At 37.2% G+C, this 23,033-nt stretch overlaps 1 protein-coding gene across 2 annotated transcripts in view; it reads right to left on the minus strand.

The window, feature by feature from the left end:
* The window catches only part of Mmp2 (Matrix metalloproteinase 2), a 114,125-nt gene that overhangs the window by 5,614 nt on the left and 85,478 nt on the right, over positions 1–23,033 (minus strand). For both annotated transcript variants that reach the window (XM_018027790.2, XM_026815138.1), the window contains 3 exons: positions 20,022–20,168; positions 14,129–14,271; positions 6,792–6,950 (listed from right to left, as the gene is read on the minus strand). In XM_018027790.2, coding sequence (XP_017883279.1) covers positions 6,792–6,950; positions 14,129–14,271; positions 20,022–20,168 — 449 coding nt within the window. The remainder of the gene's footprint in view (positions 1–6,791; positions 6,951–14,128; positions 14,272–20,021; positions 20,169–23,033) is intronic.

Here is a 23,033-nt window from a genome sequence, read left to right on the forward strand (position 1 = left end):
CCGTATGTCCAACGGTTTGGGAGTTATTGGCCAAAAACGAAAATTTGGAAGAAATTGAAGGGGTACCCCTTGGAAAAATCTCGGAAAAATTGAAAAATTTTTTTTTGTCAGATTATCGAAAAATATCGAAATAATCGTAAAAAGCGTCACAAATTCCAGACGTTTTAGGCTTGTATTTCCTCAAGTCAGTTGTTTCTATGGAGATAGGTTTCAAACGAGAGTTGCAGTCGTCTGGAACATTTTTCTAGTAGAAACTACTAAAAACACATTGAATATTGTTTAAATCTTTCTCATAAATTGTATCAGTTCCTAAGGGATGAGCCGGAAGGCAAAAGTTCTACAAGAAGTCGTTTGTTTCCGAATGTAGCGCGGGGAATAATAGCGCGGGACCAGACGAGCCGGTCATTTAGTCAACGGTTTATGTCGTGAATGGGTATCCCACTGGATAGGGAAACCGTCTTCCTGCGAGAATAAGGAAGGATTAAGTACGAAGCGGCGGATATTTTAAGACGGCTACAACTTCTACAGAAGAAAATTAGTACCGCTTAGAGAGAGTGAAAATCGGTACCATTTTTATTCCTCTAGATCAGGGCTTCTTAAATTTTTGTCATTCACGACCCCATTTATGATTGCGAGTTACCATTACAGTCGTCAAAATTTTGCTACGCGACCCCATTTGGGGTCGCGACCCATAGTTTAAGAAGCTCTGCTCTAGATATCTGAAATATTGTTCCATCAAACTTTTACTAGCACCTATTATTTTTAAACAGATTCTATCATAGTAGCTCTTTTATAAATCGATGAATTTTGATTTTCTAAAAATCATCACGAGACGTCTTGCATTCTCTGTTGTATGAAATTAATTAAATTCATTCTTGTACATCTAATAAATACATATACAAAAATCAATGATGATGATAAGAGAGAGCACTGAAGAGAAATTAATATCAATTCATTGTGTTCTTACTTGCACTTCTCAATATACCTGCTTCCCTTAAAACGAACAAATTCAACAAACCAAAATCCCTTATAACATATCTATCTTTTCTCTAGTCGCTGAATATTTTTAATTACATTTCTTATGCACGATACACTGTGCATAGCGGAAAATAATTGAAACCGAAGTTCGCTTCTTGTTATTCTCGTAGGATCATCAGATGCATTTTTGCGCTATGAAAGCAGAAATATGGTGATTTCAGGAGCGAGGCGAATCTTTTTGTTCGTATAATTTGCATGGAACTTGCTGTCGGCAAAGAAACTGCAAATATCGCGCCGGTGACGGGAGAACGACGAAAATTACGTCGCAGCGACGAAATACGACGACGAAAAAGAACTCGGAAAGAAACTGTCAAACAGTTGCGTGATAGCACGCTTCCACGTCCGTTTCGATGAATACGTTACTGATTCTGTAGAAATTGTGAAATCATCAACGGGAATTCTATTTGAATATTTTCATATAAAATTTATATCACGAATTGTATCTTAAGATTTCTCTCGAGTCTCTCTGCGAGGGATCTCATTACAGAGACGCGAGACGTTTTAATAATCGTTCCTGCTTGAAGCATAGCTTCTTGCCTTAATTACCTCCGCCTTCCGGTTACCCTTTTCTTCCCTAAATATCATGAATCCCTGCTTTCGTACAGTATTTCCTTATTTCAGCGCAGCGCGTTATTTCATCGAAAGTTTCGCTCGAGTTTTGCCACCCTTGTTTCTTTCTTTCTTTTTTCATAATACAGTTTCCTTTTCCATTGGTGTTGAGAACTCGAGTTTACGCGAACTTGAAAAGTATTGAATACGTCTTGACTCTTGCAAACAAATTGAAAATAAAATACCATACAACATTCTGCCTTTTATATTTCATTTTCTGCTTGTACATATTTTAAACAGTTTCACTGCGTGCGTTTTATAAATGAAAGCATAGCAATGATCATTCTTGGAGTATGGAAATTTTTATGAGAACCAGATTGCAAATTTCAAACAGAAACAGAATATAAAAAATGAATATCATTACCTTTGAACAGTAAAAGAAATGTGTATCTTTTCATTTTCTCAATTGGCTTTAATTGACATCAATGCCGTTGCATTAGAATTCGCTGTCTTTTACGTAGACGTTAGGATAATACTTAAACGCATTAAAGTTATGCATGCATGTGGTCGGACTTAAGTTTTCGGAGTACAATTACGTTCCAGCGAGCAGAACAAACTCAATACCAGGAACAAATGCAGATAATGCTAGTTGCGTATTAGCTGCGGTTGAAGCACATTCGGTAATTAACACAATTAGCTGAATTAACAAGCAGAGTCTGGAGTTGGTCATAGGTTCCAGTTCGATACGTCATTTCCACAATTTGCGACCAATATTTTCACAAACTTTTAATCACTTCCACGAGTTTCATAAGTCCCGTTCACAATTTGTTATATGATTACATGTATAATTTCAGCGGGAGAGCGTCTCGTAGCCTACCTGTTGGAAATCGCTACTAGAGAGGATTTGAGGAGAAAAAAGGAACGCGATGGCCGGATTGCTTTTAAAAAAATTCTACTCGGTGGCAACGTTTCACGAGTTGTTTTTGTAGCGCGTTCGATATTTCGGATGTTTTCGTATCGCGACAAAAGCGACGCTACGCGATTTACTTTTATCAGGAACGAAAAGTTTGTAGGGTCATTTTTCTATCTGATCCCACTTCGCTTTTTTATCCCCTGGACGTTTCGCAAATATCTCTCGCGTACCATATGACCCGCGTTTCACACGTCTATGCAGATAGGAAATATAAAGCGAACATACATCAATGAGAATAGATCCAATATTTATCATTATATGTTCACTCAATTTGTTGTGGACTTTAAAGGAGGAAAAATATATTCTATCAGGTCTCTGCAGGAGCTCTTTACAAAGAATTTTATATTGAAAACGAGAAATGTAAAAATCGTTTTTATCTATTTACCTTGTATACAAACTTTATTTACTTTTTTATATGTCCAGTCACGTACGTAATTCTTTCAAAAACCTCTGAAACAGTTCTCTCGTGTGAACGAACAATATAACGATGCCGACAATCCACATTTATGTTCATTATAACGTACCATAATGAGGCTTAGTTCAAACGTCCTGAAAATTAATGCTCTTCCACGGAATGGTTCTTCCATTCGAAAGTTTAATGAAACGATTACGATTGCAATGCTTTTTCTTTTCAACGTAACGAGAAACGAGAAAAGATATTGATTTCCTTTTTCTGATGCCGGGAGGGGGAAAAGCTATGGTAGATTTAAATGAAACCATTTTATTTCCCTATCTACCATTTGTATCAGAAAGCAATTACGCGAGAAAAATTGCCGACCCGACACGTCCGGTCAGAAAATAACCAATTAGCCATCCCGGCTGATTCTCATTAAATGTTTTTAACCGTTACTTGATATTCATTCATTCCAATACGACATAGAATCAATTCCCATTGTTTTGTAAATGCATAAAACATCCATTTAATTCTTACCTACTTTTTTAACAATTGTATCTACATTCCAATACATTTTATGTTTCATATATTCATTTATTTTATTCAAAGCTTTGAGATTTTCATTATTTTTTCGAGACGTTCGATTGATCTATAAAATTCAAATAAACTCTATAAATTTTACTATTGTTATTTCTACTATCCAGATAATTAAAACAACCGCAGAAGCTCCATTTCGCAAATTGAGATTGCGACGATTTAGAAAATTGGGTCAATGGAAGAATCGCATTTATCCAAGTCAGTTTACAAGTTCCAAGCATTTTCAGTTTCAATTCCAAGCATTTTACAAACTGAAACGATCTCTCCTGCTATTTGTACAATTAGCTAAGAGTTTAATTCTCATAACTGTAATAAAATTACTATCTGAACTAAACATAGTTTTTTACGTCGAAGATGAGGAATTTTTTATTCATGTCTCTGTATTCGAGAAATACCGTCGACGAGGGTAGAGAATTTTCTTGTAATGGACGTGAACGAAGATTTGTAACGCGAACAACAGGCATATCCGTCTACCAAACAGAGAATGTATGATTCGACGAGCAGCGGTACAGATTTCGCGATCTGCATATTTTACCTTTCTAACGATTTGAATATTGTTTGTTTTCAACGTTGAAGGTACGTGCGGGATGCCGCCGGAGAAGAAGAGATCAAGGTAGCGGGAACTATAAAATATGCACGGCATCTGGAAACTCTCAGTAGGAATGAAATTTCGCAGATGCTGAGCTAGGCAAGAATCCTTTAGAATATACGAGGGATCGGGCAAGTACAAAAAAGAAAGGAGGAGAAAAAAAAAGGATCTTGAACGGGCGTACGTCGTTGGAATTTCGGAGGATCCTTCGTCTTCGTCCATGGAATTTTGTAGTAACAAGATTCGGGAAAAGATTTCGGCCAGGGTGTAATAACTTGGTAAAGGAGAGGCTCCTACATTGTCCAACTTCATCAAACTAATGGAAACTTCGGTAGAAACGTTATTCTTTTATGAGAAATATGAATTTTAGAATCTTTCTCAACAAAAGTTTTACGCTCTACCCTCCCGACGTAAAAAGTTAAATAGAACCTTGGCAAATATTGTTTGTTGGAACAAATCAAAGGTTCGTCGTGTAAAACGAACTGCGTACGACATCAAAATGCAATTTCACGCGTGCCCCGTGAAAAAAGGACATTTGTTTTCAAGCAAACAAACAAAACTGCGTTCATTCCCTTCTATTCTCTTCTTTTGCGTGAAATTAATTTCCGTCGCGTGAACACGTGCGTGCTGGCTGTTAGAACAAAAACCGATTGTTCCACTCGCAAAATGAAATCGCCTTTGTCGAAAACGAAGTTTAATTCGTACGCGTTGTACGATGATTTAAAGAAAATCGAAGAGGGAAACAGAATTCACAAAAGTGAAATTATGTTTATAATGAATTTGTTGGAAATATTAATCACTGGTGTTGCTTAAGAGGAAAATAAATATATTTCCCATGAGATTTCAGGTAAATCTATGATGCAGCATCACAAGCTGATAATCGATTATTTAGATTTTAAATGATGTACTTATAAAATTGTTTGATTCAAAAGTGTCTTATCATTTTTTATAGAAAACAGAGAATACTTTTATCAGAAGCGAAGGTATTATTATAACACTTGTTTCGACTTCGGTATCATTTTGAGATGAATGGGCGTATGACAATGGGAATTAAAGTAACGTAAACGCGAGACCGAAGGACCGACGATATGAAGAATAGCGATGCGAAAATAACGGGACAGAGGGTGACAAGGAGAAATTGAGAACTACGGAGAAAAAGAGAAGCGAGGCAGGAACGATTCGCAGAAAAAATTAATGAAAGCTCGGATCCGACGTTGGAAAGCCGAAGCCGGGAGAGGGAAATACATGTCGAAATAGGTTGGAGTGATGAGAGGAAAAGGAACGTGTAGACAAAAAATCACAGGCAGACGGGAATAAAAGGACAGAAGTTGGAAGTTGACCTTTGTGGCGGGAGGAGGGAAACGGACAAACGCGTTTAAAGAGGTGAAGCGGGGAGAAAGGCGGATGAAAGGAGAGAAACAAAAGCGGGGGTAGAATGCGTTTACGATTTACCAAGAGGCTGCAACTTTTCGGTACACTAAATCACTCGAACGTACGTCACCGCACACTTGCTGTGCCGAGCTGTTGCAAGCGGAAGAAAGAAGTAGCATCCTTTTCTTTATATTTTATTCACGTTTCATTTCATTCTGTTGTTATCAGCCGCGGGCACATCTTTCTACATGCGCCCGCCGTCGCAATTATACTACGAGATTGTTTTTCTCGATTTATCGTCAATTTCATCCGCCAGCCATTTATATTTCAAACTCCAATTATCCCTCTTTGAACGTTCCCGCGTAAACCGTAAAGCAAATGCGTTATCAAGTGCGTTGGCCGGGTAGAAAAGTTTCGACGAGTTTCGCTACAAACGGGATTCGAAAATTGGATCGTCTGGAATCTACTGGATTTCCCTGCATGAAATTCCTGTAGTTTTATCATAAATTATTAAAAACAGCGAAGAGGCACATTTAATATTGACATGAAACTCTAAAAAGAACATTCACATTCTATTGAATCTTGTTTTCCTTTAAAATTTTACTAATTTATGGACTTTCATTATTTTTGATTTTCAATTACATTCAGAATTGTTCTTAAATATGAAGGAGTTACTTTTCTGGTGTATATGGAACTGACAAAGAGGAACAATCTTGTTACCACGTCAGCTGTACATGAGGTTTTATCCGTCTCACTCCCTTTGGAAATATTGTGGTGGGTTTCATATTAAAGGGACAGCAACTGCGGTTACAATTCTCTCGGTTCTCTGCGGGTCTGCCACTATCGAGTAAATTAAACGCGAACATCCTAGGAGCTAGCTACAGATGCTTCTTTTTCTAGTCGACTATTCAAAGTTTCATTTAGCGTCGTCACCAGATTTTTCAGAACATTTCACAGAAAATCGAGTTTTTATTCACATTTATTCTAACAGAGATTTGCTTTCTTCTCCGTAATGCGGAGTTTATATACGTATTTTATTACGCATGGAAAGGGGAGTTACTATTTATATTCTTATAATCAAATCTTTACACAAGATTTACCCCACGTGTCTACCGATCACTCTGATCTGATTAGTAATCGTGAAAGCAATGACCCGAAATCTTTCCCGTATCTACGAAATTCCGTCAGGAAGCAGCGAAGTCGTTGAAATTAGTGAGAGCGTGCGGAGTGACGCAATTATTACTTCGCAGTGTAATTATCGAGCATGTGGATTCACTCACCGTACATCTGTTGAATCCCGTGCCTGTCGTCCTCCGGTAGCTCGTAATTAGAGCTCAATCCTTGGTACCACGGATACATGAGTGCCCCGGGTACCGAGCTGTGCGCTAAACCGAGAGAGTGACCGAATTCGTGCGCAGCCACCGCGAAGAGGCTGGTCCCTGAAAACGAAAGCGAACATTCGCTATTTTAACATATTTCTTGACAAATTGGCAAATAATTTTCGAACGTCACAATAGTCCTTCGACAAATGTAGGAACTTTAAAGGACAAGAATTACAGACTCAGTGTAAAAGATTTATTTTATATCTCGTCTATCATTTTCATCTAGTTCGTTTCTCGTTGCAGATTCTTCGAGAGGAGGGAAGAAACCTGACGAGTATCTACGTACATACGAACGGGCAGACCGAGGACGTTTGTCTCAGAGGAGAAATAAAACGGTACGAGGGAAGATAAATTGTTCGGACATTGTCCCCGAGTAAAGTTAATGTCGCTTTTGTCAGTTTATGGCTCATCGAACAGTCGCCAGGGGTTTTGTTCGTGGCATTAGAAAAATATAAAACAAGAAAGGAAACGATGGTACGGGCAGTGAAATCGACGAACGATTTAAACAGATTGCGACCTCGGATTGCTATCTATGTTGATTACTTTGTATAATGTTTCTTTTGTATTTATGCATTTTCCATTAATGTATCGATCAGTATTTAAATTGAGGTATAATGATAATGGAGTAAACGCTTCGATCTATGTATATGAATTCCAATAGAATTAGTCAAAGTATTTAAAATGCATTGAAATACAAATATAGAATTGTACCATGAAATTATATATGACGTTGATTTATTGCGAGATGATTACTTTTTTCGACAATGCAAGTGCGAATTAAATTATAAACGTTTAAAAGAACGCATTTAAATCAGATCATACGAGAGGAAGCTTTTGGAGATCTTCTATCGCGTTATTCTTTTAGCTGAAAAAGTTATCCACGTCCTTGTGCTTAAAAGAATCCGCTGAGGTTTATGAAAACATGTCTGTGTAGTTGTAAGTTACAAGTTCACGAGCGAAGCAGGTGCATAGTTATGCACCCCGGGGAAAAGGAAAAAGATTATGGAGAATGAACTTTAAATGGGAAAACTTGAGAAAATTGATATGGGATGAATAATTAATTGCGTTCTAAGAAACCTTTTTTGATAACGTTTCAAAGAAGGGAGTATGCAAAGAGGATATCTGCAATTCAGGTTAATTAGACCGTGCATTTTTTCCCATTTATAGAGCATTTGAATTTCAGAGGTGACGCAGAATGTATAACATCAAATTCATACATGAAATAATTAACGTGATCATATTATTGTATTCTGAAAGAAATTAAATCCTTTGAACTATGTTTATGAGAATTTGATTACATGAAGAGTAAAAGAAATCTCAATTCAGATTTAGATAAGTTTTATTCAGCGTAAAAATCTGTCATACTAATAATCAAGATTTAAAATTATTCATAGAAGAATTTTTCCATTTATAAACAAAAATTTCAGCACCAAATGTTGTTATTATTATTCGTACCACACAGAGATTTATTCACATGGTTTGTGACAAGAATATTCAAATTAGTTTCTACTGTATCCGGTTGCTCATACGAATGTTTTTTTCTGTTTGTCGCCTTTTTATCGTCATTCCGTCTCACTACGTATCCGGGTCGTTCGTTTTTGAAATGTAGGTCGGAATCATAAAATTAAAGCTCGCGAGAGCTTGGCGTTAAAGGAAGCATGTACAGTTACCGCGATCGTTTTCTTTTCCACCTATTTATATTAATCTTTTCGCATACTCATCGTCCGAGGATGCCAGTCCATCGACGAAGAGAAATAAAGAGATATCTCAGGAAATATTATCGTTTTAAACAATGTGCTTTAACGCTTTATAGCGCAAAATGTTCGGAGTTAACCCGAGTAAAGAAATGAAGATGCGTGAAGAAAATTAAAACATCGTCGTGAGTACTGAATAATTGAATTATAATTCAGAATGGAATTTAATTAATTTCGATACTTATGGAACTAGAGATTGTTCATTAGCAAAAGCGTTACGTTATCCGGACTTTGCTTCAGTACATAACGTAGTACACGGTCCACTAGCAACCTTGAAACTCGATACTCTGTAACGAGAAAACTTCCCCGATCCTAAGGCTAAAATGAACTCTACCAATCGTATTAGTGGTCGTTCAAAATTATTATTTTGTCGGTACCATCACCTCTCCGAAAATCAAATTCTTCATGGATAAAAAAGAATTCTAACGCAGTCTTCGTAAATACTGATTTACTGAATACCATTTTTAAAACTGAATCTAAGCACTCGTTTTGCTTTTAATCCTCTTTTAAACCAACTACAGTTTATATTTTATAGCAATTTGTCTAGGAAGTTGTATTTAACGTTCAAAGAAAAATATTTTCTTTTCATAAATGTATGTCGTTATATCGTGGAACGAAAGGAACGAGAATTTTTGTATATATTGCAATTTTTTTTTACTTCTTTTCACATTTAAAAAAAGCTTAATTGCCGTTACCGTCGAAACGGGGTCGGCGTTTCATTTCTAGAACAGAATTTACGACGTTCGAAAGTTCTTGCAATCGAAATGTCAAAAGTTACGACACGGGACAAGTAATGCGTTTTTACGAGGGTGACGAAAAACTTGCGAATATATGTGAGAAGTGGCGCAACAAAAAAGAAATAAAAGTCGAACGTGGGAGGGTGGCGGGCGGAAAGTAGTTAAATATCGTTAGTTTCACGTTTCTGTTATTGTGCTATTACGCGAATACGTCTCTGGGGATATGATATACGAGTTTTATTAATATTTCATGCAGACTCGCCGAGGAGCTGGTTGTAAGCAGGACGTCCTTTTAGAATAGGATCGTTGGGCGAAATGTCGGGACACTTTTCTGAAGGGACAAGCTTAAAGCCGGAAACCTCGAACACTATAAACTTCCAAGAACTCGGTCTTGCGGAAGCTAAGAGGAGTCAGAGTCTAGGATGGATTTAGCTTGCTGGTATTTTCGGGAATTTCGGACAGAATTACAGACTAAGTTCCTCTTTCCTTTATTTGTACGTATTATCTCACCACAGCTTCTCATCCGCTACAATTATATAAAATAAAATACCTAATAAAAGTTTAGTGTATCGTCTAATATTCTAACAGTAGTAATCCATTTGATAACATTTATTTTATAACAGTTGAATAAACTTCAGTCTACCTTCACATAGAGATCTATTACTAGACTGCAGATTTTTATACAGAACAATTGAAAAAATGTAATTTCGATGGATATTCGTTTGGCAATTTAATATTAAGCGTTACGACGTGCAAGGATCTGCGAGCACATAGCGAAACGTCAATCGCAGGAAGAGACGCATCACCGAGAAGTCTATACGCGTCACGCATCGTCGTCGTCGGCGTCGAGATCATCTCTTTCGGACAAGTTTGCTCGTTACCAACTTTCGTCGCATCGCGTCGCGGGTACTTCGGGATCTTGACGTTAACAGCAGCCGGCTGCAATATACCAGGAGTCAAGTGCTCTTAATCAAAAGCCCGGCTCGAGAATGAGCATGAAAATAAGTGGAACGGATTACGGTCGTCCTCGAAGGCCACTTCAGATTGCCTGCTGGCTTTCTCGATATCCTAGCCGAGTTTCTTCGGAAAACTTCTATACAACAACGCGGCTCTCTTCCTCGTTCCCATTCTTCAGAAATCGGGAAGCTCTCGGCGAATTTTTACCAAACTTCACTTTATATAAAGCGTCGACTTTTGACACCTTTCAGTACATCAACCTGTCCAACGATGGTTTGTGCAAAAAATATCGATCAGCAAGAATGGAAGTGTTATCAGGTGAAGTTTCGACATTCTTCGTCTAGTCGGGATTTAAATAAAACTAGTTCCCCCTCGAACTTTGAATAAAACTATCCTGTAACAAGATAGTTGTTTTGATAACGATTGAACAAAATGCGAGAGACACAAGAGCACTTTACATGCAACTGGCTAGACAGTAATAAGTATAAAACGCACGTATATCTAGTCTACAGAAAATCCAGTTACAATGTGATGAAGAAATGCCAAAAATCTCTAACGAGTCTTGGAATGAATTGATCAGAGTCCAGTCAAGAGATTTGACACGGTGCGTCAGGATTGAAAACGAGTAACTGGCAAGACTATTCTCGGAGGATGCTAATTTTCCAATGGATTTGCAAATCGTGACGTTCCGGTTTCTCATCGTTTGCAAACGTCCTGCGGTTCCCGTCGGGACATGTCAGCGATGACATTAGCAATTCATAACTGACACGTAACGTTGTAGAATATTCGCGATGGCACAGTGACTATGTTCCTCTTATCAGAAACTACGACAATAAGGACAACGTGTTCGAATTATCGTACAATACCGTCTTAGATTGTTAGAAAGTAATCTTGGGAACCAGTAACTACGTAATATGGAAAGTTCTTGTTATAGTTATTATTCGAGCAATTCCTTCGTGTAGATATTCCAAAAGTTAGATTGCATTAATATTACTAAGAATTTCAAATAAAACTGATGTATGTATTCGAGAGACATTGTAACATGATTAAAACAACGATTTAAAATGTATCTACGAACACACTTAACAACCATACTATTATATAATAAATAATCTGATAAAACATTTTGTATTATAATTCTCCTACATTTTCAAAATGAATGTCCATATCCTTGATACTGTTCGTTGATTTAAATTTTAATAGAAGACATAATTAAAGTGGTGCATGTAATTTTTCCGGATTTCCTCCCTTCGTATCTCTTTTTCATGCAAAAGTAGGATAGCGAGAGTAACGAGACGTTAAATAATTCATGCCGTGCAGAATTTTCATAATCCGATCATCGACGAGAGTCCTAAAAATTTTTAATACAGGTCCAAATTGAAACTGGCGGCTAAAGGAAAGAAGACTGCTTCATGTCGGTTTGAGTTTTTAGGAAAATCGGGGAAATTAGTAATTTGAATATGCGAGCTACGGCATTATTAGGCGAACTCACCGGGTCCGGGTGTCGGTGAACACGGTATGATTATGACTATGCTAATGGAAACTGTGCAACGCCAGCAGAGAATGAGAGCTAAGCCGGAATTATTAACGGCGCCAATCGAAATTGCGCGCAAGACCCTATCGAAATTAGTCCGAGGGCGATAATCCGTGATACAGGAAACAGTTTGGTCACCGGTTCTCATTGTCCTCTCTGTACCTTCGATTTTATCAACTTCGCTCTGTACGAAACCTCGTTCTGATCGTCAAATTTCAATTCTCATCATCTACCACAATTAGACTGCGGAGTTGTTTGCAGAATAAAACATTTATAGCATCAGTTTAAGAAAATGTATTTTAAATAAACATTCATGTTATGTACTCGGTACAGTTTTATACATTATTTCTTTTGTACACTCAATATAAATGCATAAAATCCACTGTTTAATCATGATCTGCTGTGACCTATATTTACGATATAAGATCAAGATTACACTAATACAGAATATGGGAAGAACGTGACAAAGTCGCTACTTGCCATGAAGATCATGTACGTACTTTAGTAGTGCGACTTTACTGTAAAGCGCACGGAAACTGTATCAGAGACAAAACTGGTCTTAAGAATAGATTTGCTAGCGGGGCGCGGCATGCCTTACGATTAGTTTTAGGATAGCCCGAATGTTTTGGGATCCGGAGGATTTTCGTATGTAGGAAGACACTCGCGGGATCTTGGCTGATCCCCTCTACCCATACGACTCTCTTCTTGGAACGACTCGACCGGAACCCGTAATCTAGGATATCCGACACCGGGTTTTCAAAGGGACCGTTCACCATTAGAATTCGGGAGTTCCCACGTTCCAGTTATCGCAATGAGAGTATTTGCTTCTCCTGGATCTCATCAGATTCCACGCGCGTTTACACCTTATCCCGGTGAGAAACGATTTGTCGTGATGTGCCACAAAAAAAGGTCTTCAGGCGTTTGACTTCCGTTGGTTTTCAAGCGTATACTCATACGTAGACTACAGTATGAAATAGGAATGAGATAAACGTTTCGATACGTTTCATGCATCAAATGTAATAAAAAAGATTTAGATTTAGGAACTTGGATTAAGTGGGCGTTAATCAGGCATAGACGAACGCTCCATTATTTAATTAAAATTAACGATAGTCTTGATACATCCCAGGATTACTCCAATCATGTATTTTTACTTTTATATGTTGATGCATCGTTCTTATTTCCCTCGGAAAAGATTGTAAATGGATAATTCTATAAGTTCGTACAGCGAGCGAAGCCGCGACGTGGGACGTTAGTAATTTGATAAAAATTTCTGTAGAAGTTTGGACGATTATCGGTGAATGAACATATTAAACCGCAGGGTTCATATCGACCGAGGAGACCGATACGGCGTGGAACGTTTTCACCGTCGTCCCTTATTTCTTCTACCCTCGTCTCGGTTCACGGTGGGTGACCGAATTGGCAAATCGCCAGGAACCGGAAAAAGGCTCGATCGTCCTTGTGGAAATTTTCTCGGCTCGCGGTAATCTTTTCTTTCCATCTTCAAGTCCCTTCGAACGTCCTTTTATCACCGTTTTCTCTCGCCGCTACCGCGAAATCCCCGGTTCGAATTTCACGATTTTATAGCTATCGAGCTAACGTAGGTAAACGCGGCCGGTACCGCGTTCAACTATTTTTTATTCTTTTTCTCTCTACCCAGGGAATATTTGAACCAGTTTGTTAACTCAACAATTTATCGAATATTCGCTGTTAAAACGTTCTCGCTGCAATTTTTCTAAAACTCGTTCTATCGTTTCGATGGGATGAAACAAAATACAGATTTTATTTCGTTTAATCTTATTTACGTTTCTGACACGATTAGAGTGTTCGATACTAGCACCTGGTAAGAGCCGAGTCAAAATGAAATTGAGCTTCCCACAATATGCTCTGATATGGAAATCCTCCCATTGTAGGAGATTCATTTTTTAGGTATGTGTATATAAGAAGTCTGGCTTTAAGCTTTGTCCGGATTATTCTGACGAAGAGTACGTGTCTCTCTGACAGAAGGAAGATCGGAGGACACGTACCCACCACTTGTAGCAGACCGTCACATCGTATCACCGATGCGTATCAGTTGATACAGTGTCGCAGTAATGTAAGAAGTAAATTTTAATACGCTTGTCGTATACACTGATGCGCAATAGCGATACGACATAAGTGAATTCCGGGCTGTACGTTGTGCACTGTGCACTGCGAATCATAAATCACAGGACGCTTCCTGTTTTAGTTAGTATCTCGTTAAGAACATTTTCTTACCTTCTTCGTTGTTGTTGTCCTGCAACAACCATATTTCCTCCTCGTCGAAGTGAACGTCTCCGCCGCGGTCTTTGCCAGGGAAGAACGCGTGTGCCAGAATTTGACCCCTGCCATCGAACGGATATCCGTCACCGTGATAACCGCTGTAAAACGAGTCGAAGAAAACAATTTTATTTATGTGTTTACGATTTTATAAGTTTCTTTTGCATTACAACGAGTGTAGTGAATCTCAGAGTCTTTCGTTGCAATCTTTTTATAATGATTGGGTCAATAAATACAATTAATTATGCACTTTCATTATTTTTTTATACAATTAAAATTGATTTAATAAACATTAAATTTGTAAGACTGTCTTTTACATAAATAATGATTAACGCGTTGAGAACCAGGTGTTAAAGTGAAATTCTGATTCAGTTAAGGTCAAGGTTTAAGGTAACTCCCTCGAAAGATTCGCACGTAACTCGGGTTATTTTAAATTTTAAATTAACCCGTTTTGGTTTAATCGCACTCTCACTTCCAGCTGCGTCATCGCGATAAATTCTGCCGGATAGCAAGGAAGCACGTGAATCGAGCCATTGATTCTCTCTCGGCGCTCGCCCGCATTATTTCTGGCTCTTTTGTTTTCTTTCTGGTCGGTACATAGCCTACCACCGCATGCACAGGGCTTAAAATTATTATCCCCCGATTCAGCTCTGTCGAACTCTCGGTCCAGTCTAAATAGAGCCAGATGAAATTGTTTCGAAAGAGGCCTGCGGAAGTATTTCATTCTATTCTCTAAATTGTACCTGCGGCACACGCGGACAATGAGTTCATTATCTCTCGATTAAATTGCCATGAGAGCGACAATGTATCCATTCGTTGAAAATAAAACATAGATTTACATAGAATGTTCAATGAAACCTTCATTAGTGATGCCTGTCAGCTGCATTCAGTATAACTAATGATGCCAAACTGATACTTAATCAAGTGTATAAATTTAAATGCATATATGAAATGAAACAAAAATCTGATATTTAATAATTATATAATGATATTTAATAATTATCATGAGAGAAAATAATGGCGAGCGAATGCAGAATGTGAAGAGTATATTTCGTACGATTGGTTGATTGCATTAGGAGAACGTGCAACTGAGAGTGGGTTAATTCGAATATCTGCAGGAACGGAACTTCTCATTTAATCAATAGCAGCAATTACAGAAGTTGTAATTAAAAACTGAGGAGCGTGCACATTAAATCAGTATTGTTTCCGTGTATCTGATAGATCACGTACAACTCATTTATCTAATTTATCGGTTTTCCTATAGTTTCCTGCATATAGTTTGTAACTGACGAGAAACTGTTGCATTACGCATACCTAAACATCTCGCCTAGTTGCTTTTGACGTGTATCGGATATTGTTAGTCTTGGACCGATTATCGATCATGTTTCTATCAGTTTATGTACATATATATGCATAATTTATTTCGCAGTCCCGCATTTATCGTAGAACGAGATGTTCCATGTATTCCATTAATATAATATTAACGATGCCCCATGTTTCGTTAAAGATTCAGCTCTAATATTTAATTTAAGACTGTCTTTCTTTACATTAAATTTAAAATATGTTTTTGTATATTTAATTTCAGATGACGTATTTGAGAATTATTATTATAAATGAAGATTCTTAGTATCCATGTAGACAAACGCCATTTAGGAGACCCTTTCTTTGAAACTCTATTACAACGTGCCATACAAACGGATAGAACAAAACGATAGACCGGGCGAGCAGAGAAAGAACGAGGAAGGGAAAGAGACTAGGGGTGATCTCGATTAGCCATCCGAATGGCGCGATATCATTGGCGTATCGGCTGTCTGGATAATCGACGAGTGCTCGCAAGCGGAATTTAATTACGGCGCGTGGAACAAGCCGAGTCCAGCGGAAAGGTCAAACCAAACGGACCGCTAAACTAAGCGACGGTTCGTGCATCGCCTGGCCATCTCCGAAACACTGTCGGAATTATCCTCAGAAAAGCACTGGCAAATATTTCAAATTATCCACTAGCCACTGCTTGCACTATAAAGCTTGGTAGTATTACATTTCATTTTATCAGACTACATCTGTTTAATAAATAATATCAGAGGCAATGATACGATATTTAATAAGTAAAGGTAAATGTTATTTAAAAATTAATCAAATATTTGATCCCGCAGAAATAGATCATAAATTTATACAACATTAATTAATTTCTATGCCAATGGATGTAATAAATTCGACTAAATAAAACGATTTTGATTCCAGCAAAGCGCGAACAAGGAAGTTCGTCGACGCGGTAATTCAACGATTTTATACATAATGTTATATCAGACCCATAATACAAATCGACCTGTACGTCTGAATAAATAGCAGGTAGCGCACGAACGAACGGGTCGACACGTGAAACGTGTAAACTGAGGGAAATTCCCGGTGAAATGGAATAATACTACTTTCAAACATTCGCGATGAAAGTTCGTTTACAGAAGCGGTGGTCGTTTGGCAGATACACGCATATATGAACGTGCGCCGCCCGCTACACTAACGCACAAAAGTATTCGGTTACCTCGTCTCCAGAACGAGAACTTTAAAACGGAAACACGTAATATCATTCCTAATTATTTAATTCTTTGTTGTTACTTAATCGATAGTAATTTTATTGTAAAATATATCCACGTGTCTTATATTAATTTTTGATTTCATTAGGCCTGTTAAAAAGAGACCATTTTACTTTAATTAACTTCGAATCGGTATTTCAATACGTTTGGTGCACTGAATGCATTTAATCCTCAATTAAATAATTATTAAATGTATTAATCTGATAAGAAATTCAGGAATCACGAACGATCCATGCATGAAATTAATTGCAATTAATTCATGCCTGAAATCGTTCGAAATTATTATTTATTTTGATATGTTTAATGCTCAGGTAAATTGATAAAAGTTGGGTATCTTTGAATGGTTGTGTACTAAAAGTGTCCGTATGATATTTTCATCGGGCAAATATTTCGTAACTCGATTATACCAGCCACTCGAATCGTTCTGTATACAAATCCGAAATCATTGATTTCATCGAGTACTGGCCTCGTGATTTTCGCTTGGAAAATATTTTGTTTTGTTTGAAGTTATTTAGGGAACAAATCCGAAATCATTGATTTCATCGAGTACTGGCCTCGTGATTTTCGCTTGGAAAATATTTTGTTTTGTTTGAAGTTATTTAGGGAACAATATTATCCCTTATCGATTGATTCTACTACGCGCTTGTACTCTTTACTGAATTTAATTTATTGTTAACGTTTATTATCATTACTATAAAGTTCCAATGAAATTTTCTGAAAGATTTAATATGCAACCAGATTTTCTCAATATTTGAATTTGTTTTTATAATTTAATTGTATTAATAGAATGAATATGTTTTCCGTAAAACATCAATTCTGAATTATCGAATTTCTACTGTATCAGAATTATAAAAATCAAAGGGGCATAAAAACATAATTAAGACCAAGCATTTACGACTATTACCATTGCGAGTGAACGCCGGATGTGGCTTTGAAAAAAGTAGCCAGTCTCGTATTTATTTCAATTATTTCAGCAGCAGCTGCGGTAGTCATGAATACGGTCGGGTGACGAAGAGAAAGCAAAGCAAAAAAGAGAGGGACAGAGGTAGAGAGAAACGAACGCGTAAAGCTCGAACTTTTTTACAAAGTTCAAACTCGTTTCCTGGTTGAAAAAATTCTCTGACCGAACGAAATGAGAACGAAGCGAATCCGCCGGATGGGACGCGCGGAACTATGTAGTATAACTGGAATTGTAAAAGAGAAACGGTACGGAGGGATTGTTCACGGGGTATTAACGTCGATGAGAAAGCCTTTCTCGGTGACCCAAAGTTCAATTGTTTGTTTCGCGCTTCTTCAGCTTCCGCTACTTTGCTACAGTTACGAACTACGGAAGAGCCTGGGATCAGTTATCTAATTTAACGGCTACAGCTTAATACCGAAACTTCCAACGAAGGATGTTTGAATAAGCGTTTTTCATAAGGGGATAATTAATTATTTCATACTAATCAATATTCTGTATCATTTTAACTCCTATAAGAGGATTTACCGAATCGTGTATATGCCACATAATTTTTTACTTCATCCGGATGTTTTAACTTATTATGAATGGAATTTATTTTGTAGAACTTGGATGAAATATCTATACAGGGTGAGTCGGAAATCGTAATACAACCGGGCAGGGGATGATTCTACGTTAAAAAAGAAGAAAACATTTTGATATAACATTTTTTCATGCGGAGCTCCGTTTTCGTCTTCGACTTCAAAGTTTGTTCAACTTGTATCGTGATTTTCGCTTGGAAAATATTTTGTTTTGTTTGAAGTTATTTAGGGAACAATATTATCCCTTATCGATTGATTCTACTACGCGCTTGTACTCTTTACTGAATTTAATTTATTGTTAACGTTTATTATCATTACTATAAAGTTCCAATGAAATTTTCTGAAAGATTTAATATGCAACCAGATTTTCTCAATATTTGAATTTGTTTTTATAATTTAATTGTATTAATAGAATGAATATGTTTTCCGTAAAACATCAATTCTGAATTATCGAATTTCTACTGTATCAGAATTATAAAAATCAAAGGGGCATAAAAACATAATTAAGACCAAGCATTTACGACTATTACCATTGCGAGTGAACGCCGGATGTGGCTTTGAAAAAAGTAGCCAGTCTCGTATTTATTTCAATTATTTCAGCAGCAGCTGCGGTAGTCATGAATACGGTCGGGTGACGAAGAGAAAGCAAAGCAAAAAAGAGAGGGACAGAGGTAGAGAGAAACGAACGCGTAAAGCTCGAACTTTTTTACAAAGTTCAAACTCGTTTCCTGGTTGAAAAAATTCTCTGACCGAACGAAATGAGAACGAAGCGAATCCGCCGGATGGGACGCGCGGAACTATGTAGTATAACTGGAATTGTAAAAGAGAAACGGTACGGAGGGATTGTTCACGGGGTATTAACGTCGATGAGAAAGCCTTTCTCGGTGACCCAAAGTTCAATTGTTTGTTTCGCGCTTCTTCAGCTTCCGCTACTTTGCTACAGTTACGAACTACGGAAGAGCCTGGGATCAGTTATCTAATTTAACGGCTACAGCTTAATACCGAAACTTCCAACGAAGGATGTTTGAATAAGCGTTTTTCATAAGGGGATAATTAATTATTTCATACTAATCAATATTCTGTATCATTTTAACTCCTATAAGAGGATTTACCGAATCGTGTATATGCCACATAATTTTTTACTTCATCCGGATGTTTTAACTTATTATGAATGGAATTTATTTTGTAGAACTTGGATGAAATATCTATACAGGGTGAGTCGGAAATCGTAGTACAACCGGGCAGGGGATGATTCTACGTTAAAAAAGAAGAAAACATTTTGATATAACATTTTTTCATCCGGAGCTCCGTTTTCGTCTTCGACTTCAAAGTTTGTTCAACTTGTAAAAGATTTATACTTGCAGCAGTGGAATTACTATTGCAAGCTCTCAAAGCAAGTGACATATCAATATACTCCCGACTGGAATATTTTACCATAGCCTAATCTTATTGTATGCACATTATTAGATTCATTCCGAGTCATGAGCCTATTCAAAATTAACATATAATGAAATATTTGCTCGTGAATAGATTCTCTATAAAAGTACCATGATTCTTTTTTAATATTCGTATATAGAAACAGTCGTTGCAAATGAGAAATACTATACTTACTAAGGAATTTTCCATTGTCTCTAATTTTTCACATCAAGAGGGAATGAAACGAACATCATCATAAAGTTATTATAAAAAGACGTATGAAATTTTTGTTTGTGGCAATGACTCACCGATGAAAATAAACGAGAATGTCGGCTCTATCGCTGTTAACTTCCTGGAAGGTGAGCTTCGAGTTCCTCGCCCATAGATTCAGGGCCCTGCTGAGCTCGTAACGCACGCCGCCGGTGTCGAGGCCGCTCGGTTGCTCGGTTCTCAGGCTGACAACAGAAAGAAAAGAGACGGGGATCGTTAGGAATTCGGCTAAAATTGATTCTCGTGCGAGGCGAGCGCCGAGTTACGCTTTTGTCCGCTCTATCGGCTGGCTCCGCGCTCCGCCTCTGCGAGCTGCGCTGCTCCCGATCCGATAAACCACGCCGGCAAACCGGGGAAAATGTTTCCGGCGAGAGACGCTGAAAAGGAAGACGATTCAATCGTGTTGCCGCGACAACGACGACGAGGGGGCGACCGCGCCCCCTTGGAAATTAGGTAAATTATTTCCCCGACCGGAATGGAAAGTAATAAGGGGGAAGGGAACGTTGTTGCGCGCCGAAACGCGGAAATTTCGAGGAATTACTGAAATTATGTCGCCGCGGAAAATCAGCAGTCAGGGGAGGAATACGTTTTCCGGTCCCGCCTAACGGGAAAGTCGCTAGATACTGTCGTGAAATTCCACGAATTCCAAAAATTTATTCTCCCTTACATTTTGTTGAGAAAAGAAAAATAAACGAATTATGAGAGACACTTGGAAGTTTCTGTAGAGAAATAGTCAATAAAATGATTTATTTTATTCTTTTGATTGACGGTTTAATATTTACGTCAGGAATCGTTTTATTAATTCTGATAAAAATATATAAAATTAAGAGTCTCACTCTTTTAATCGACGAATGGATATTAAAACTTTGTATACGCTATTTGGATTCTAAATAGACTCTGGATTAATGACATGACAACTTGGTTCAACTTCCACGAAGAGTGGATTTCGCTATAATTTTCTACCAGTTGATGCACAATTAGTAAATGATGAGATATAAATTGTACCAAGGAAATGAGAATAGAAGCTAAATTGACAACGAATAGCTTCTATGTATAATAGGGTACGAAAATCTTACGTAAGATACGATTTCAATCCTTATCATCCACCTTGTGAGAAATTGAAAGGAATATTCGACCCATCCACCCTCTCGACATTACGTAACTTACGGATCTCAACGTTGAATTGCTTCATAAAATAGATGTCTACATAAAAGACGAACCAATAAGAATAGCTATTTCAGATGCAATTATTTCATCCTACTGAAAGATTGCGTTGAATGAATCATCTCTGTATTTCTTCTAACTTATTGAATTTAAGGTCTTGCATTTCAATTAATTCGTTTTATAAAGATTTGGTAATAAAATCAATAAATATTTATTACATGCTGTCTAAATTAAAATAAATCAACGAATATGTAATAAAATTAAAAGAGAATATGAGGTAGGAGCAAGTATTAAAATTGTTACATTTAACTATGAATAAAACCATTTATTATTCTCGTTATGCATATGGATGACTGGAACACGTTCAAAGCCATCGTTGGCATTGTATTACCGTCTATACGACAAAGATAATGGCTGGGCGTTTTGTCAACGGGGGCGTGTTACCCAGTTTCCTTTTAAGTGCATAAAGTCTGAACGTACAATTAAGAAATATGTACGCGTTAGTGTTAAGCAATTAATTACTCCGGTCTAAAGCTCCGTTTTAATATTCTACAGTAATTTAAAAATTTGTCCGCAATCACTCCTTCCTTTCAACAATTTAATGTGCGTGCTTTTGATTAATAAATGAATAGTAAATAAATCTCGGCATTTTTATTTCACGATCCTTGATCAAATAACCAATTCTGGTAATTAAATTTCGCTGGAATAGAATTCGAACGGACATTAAATGATGAGAATTTAGTAATTACTAATAGTCCGATAGTATAGGAATTGCACAGCACGAAGTCTGAATTCTAATTTTCTCATTAGCATTCGAGACGCTGAAAAAGACGTGAATCTCACGTCAAACTTTCACGTTACAGTGCAAACTGCATCCAGCTTTAATCTTCCAAAATTCGATATCTCGGTGATACTGGAATAACGAATATACTACAGCGTGACACAGCGTAATAGATAGTATATAAAACCAAGGGCAGGTTTAAATTGTAACTGGCTGGTGCCCGCGTTACGCGATGATAACAGCGCGCAAACAAGCTATGCTCGAGGCATCCCCTAAAAGGATTACACGTCGCGTGAACGACGCAGCCTGTTTGCCTTATAGATGGATCGACCTATCCCCGTGGCAAACATCGCGTTATCGGTTCCACGTCCTCGTTCTCGAGATCGTTAAGCTGATAAAAAAAGAAGGTACCTCGGATCATTTAACGAATGTTTCCTGATCACAATGGAAATATACTTTCATCCATAATTCATTGGACATTAACGTGAAGCACGATCGAACGAACGATAGATGTATTCAATATTTAATGGACATATGCAACATCATGAATAATATTCTTAATTGTAATAAAACATTATTTAGATTTCGTTCTTTAAATTGATATTATAAATACTTCATAACTCAGTACTTTTATTACTTTGTCTTGTTTTACATTATTTTATTTATCGCGTAGAATTATATTTTATAGATTATTATGAAGTTATCAGAGGCTTTAGGTCAGAACAAACGAGATAACATGAATATTAATTACAGGAAGATAAATATTAATTATCCAAGAAGATTGGAAATCATGATTACTTTATAATTTAAAAGAGGAATTCGTTTGCACAGCGGAGCACAATTAGAAGATGTAACCGCGTAACGTAATTTCAAAAATCAGTGCACCTCTTAATTAACCGATAATTCCCCCGTTTATTTCAGCAAACGATTTAAACCGCGACAAAAGCAATTTATCCCTTCGTTACGCTTTTTATCAATCAAACGCAATAGGAGCTCAGTACGTGTTTGGAAACGGGCTGTCAATAATATTTTCTGTTACAAAGAGGAAAGCATAAATGGTACGAATAATGATTGTATAGTTGAAACCTGTTACCATCATTTATAC

This window comes from Ceratina calcarata, unplaced genomic scaffold, assembly GCF_001652005.2.
Source record: "Ceratina calcarata isolate Rehan_Ccalc_2016 unplaced genomic scaffold, ASM165200v1 scaffold43, whole genome shotgun sequence".
NCBI lineage: Eukaryota > Metazoa > Arthropoda > Insecta > Hymenoptera > Apidae > Ceratina > Ceratina calcarata.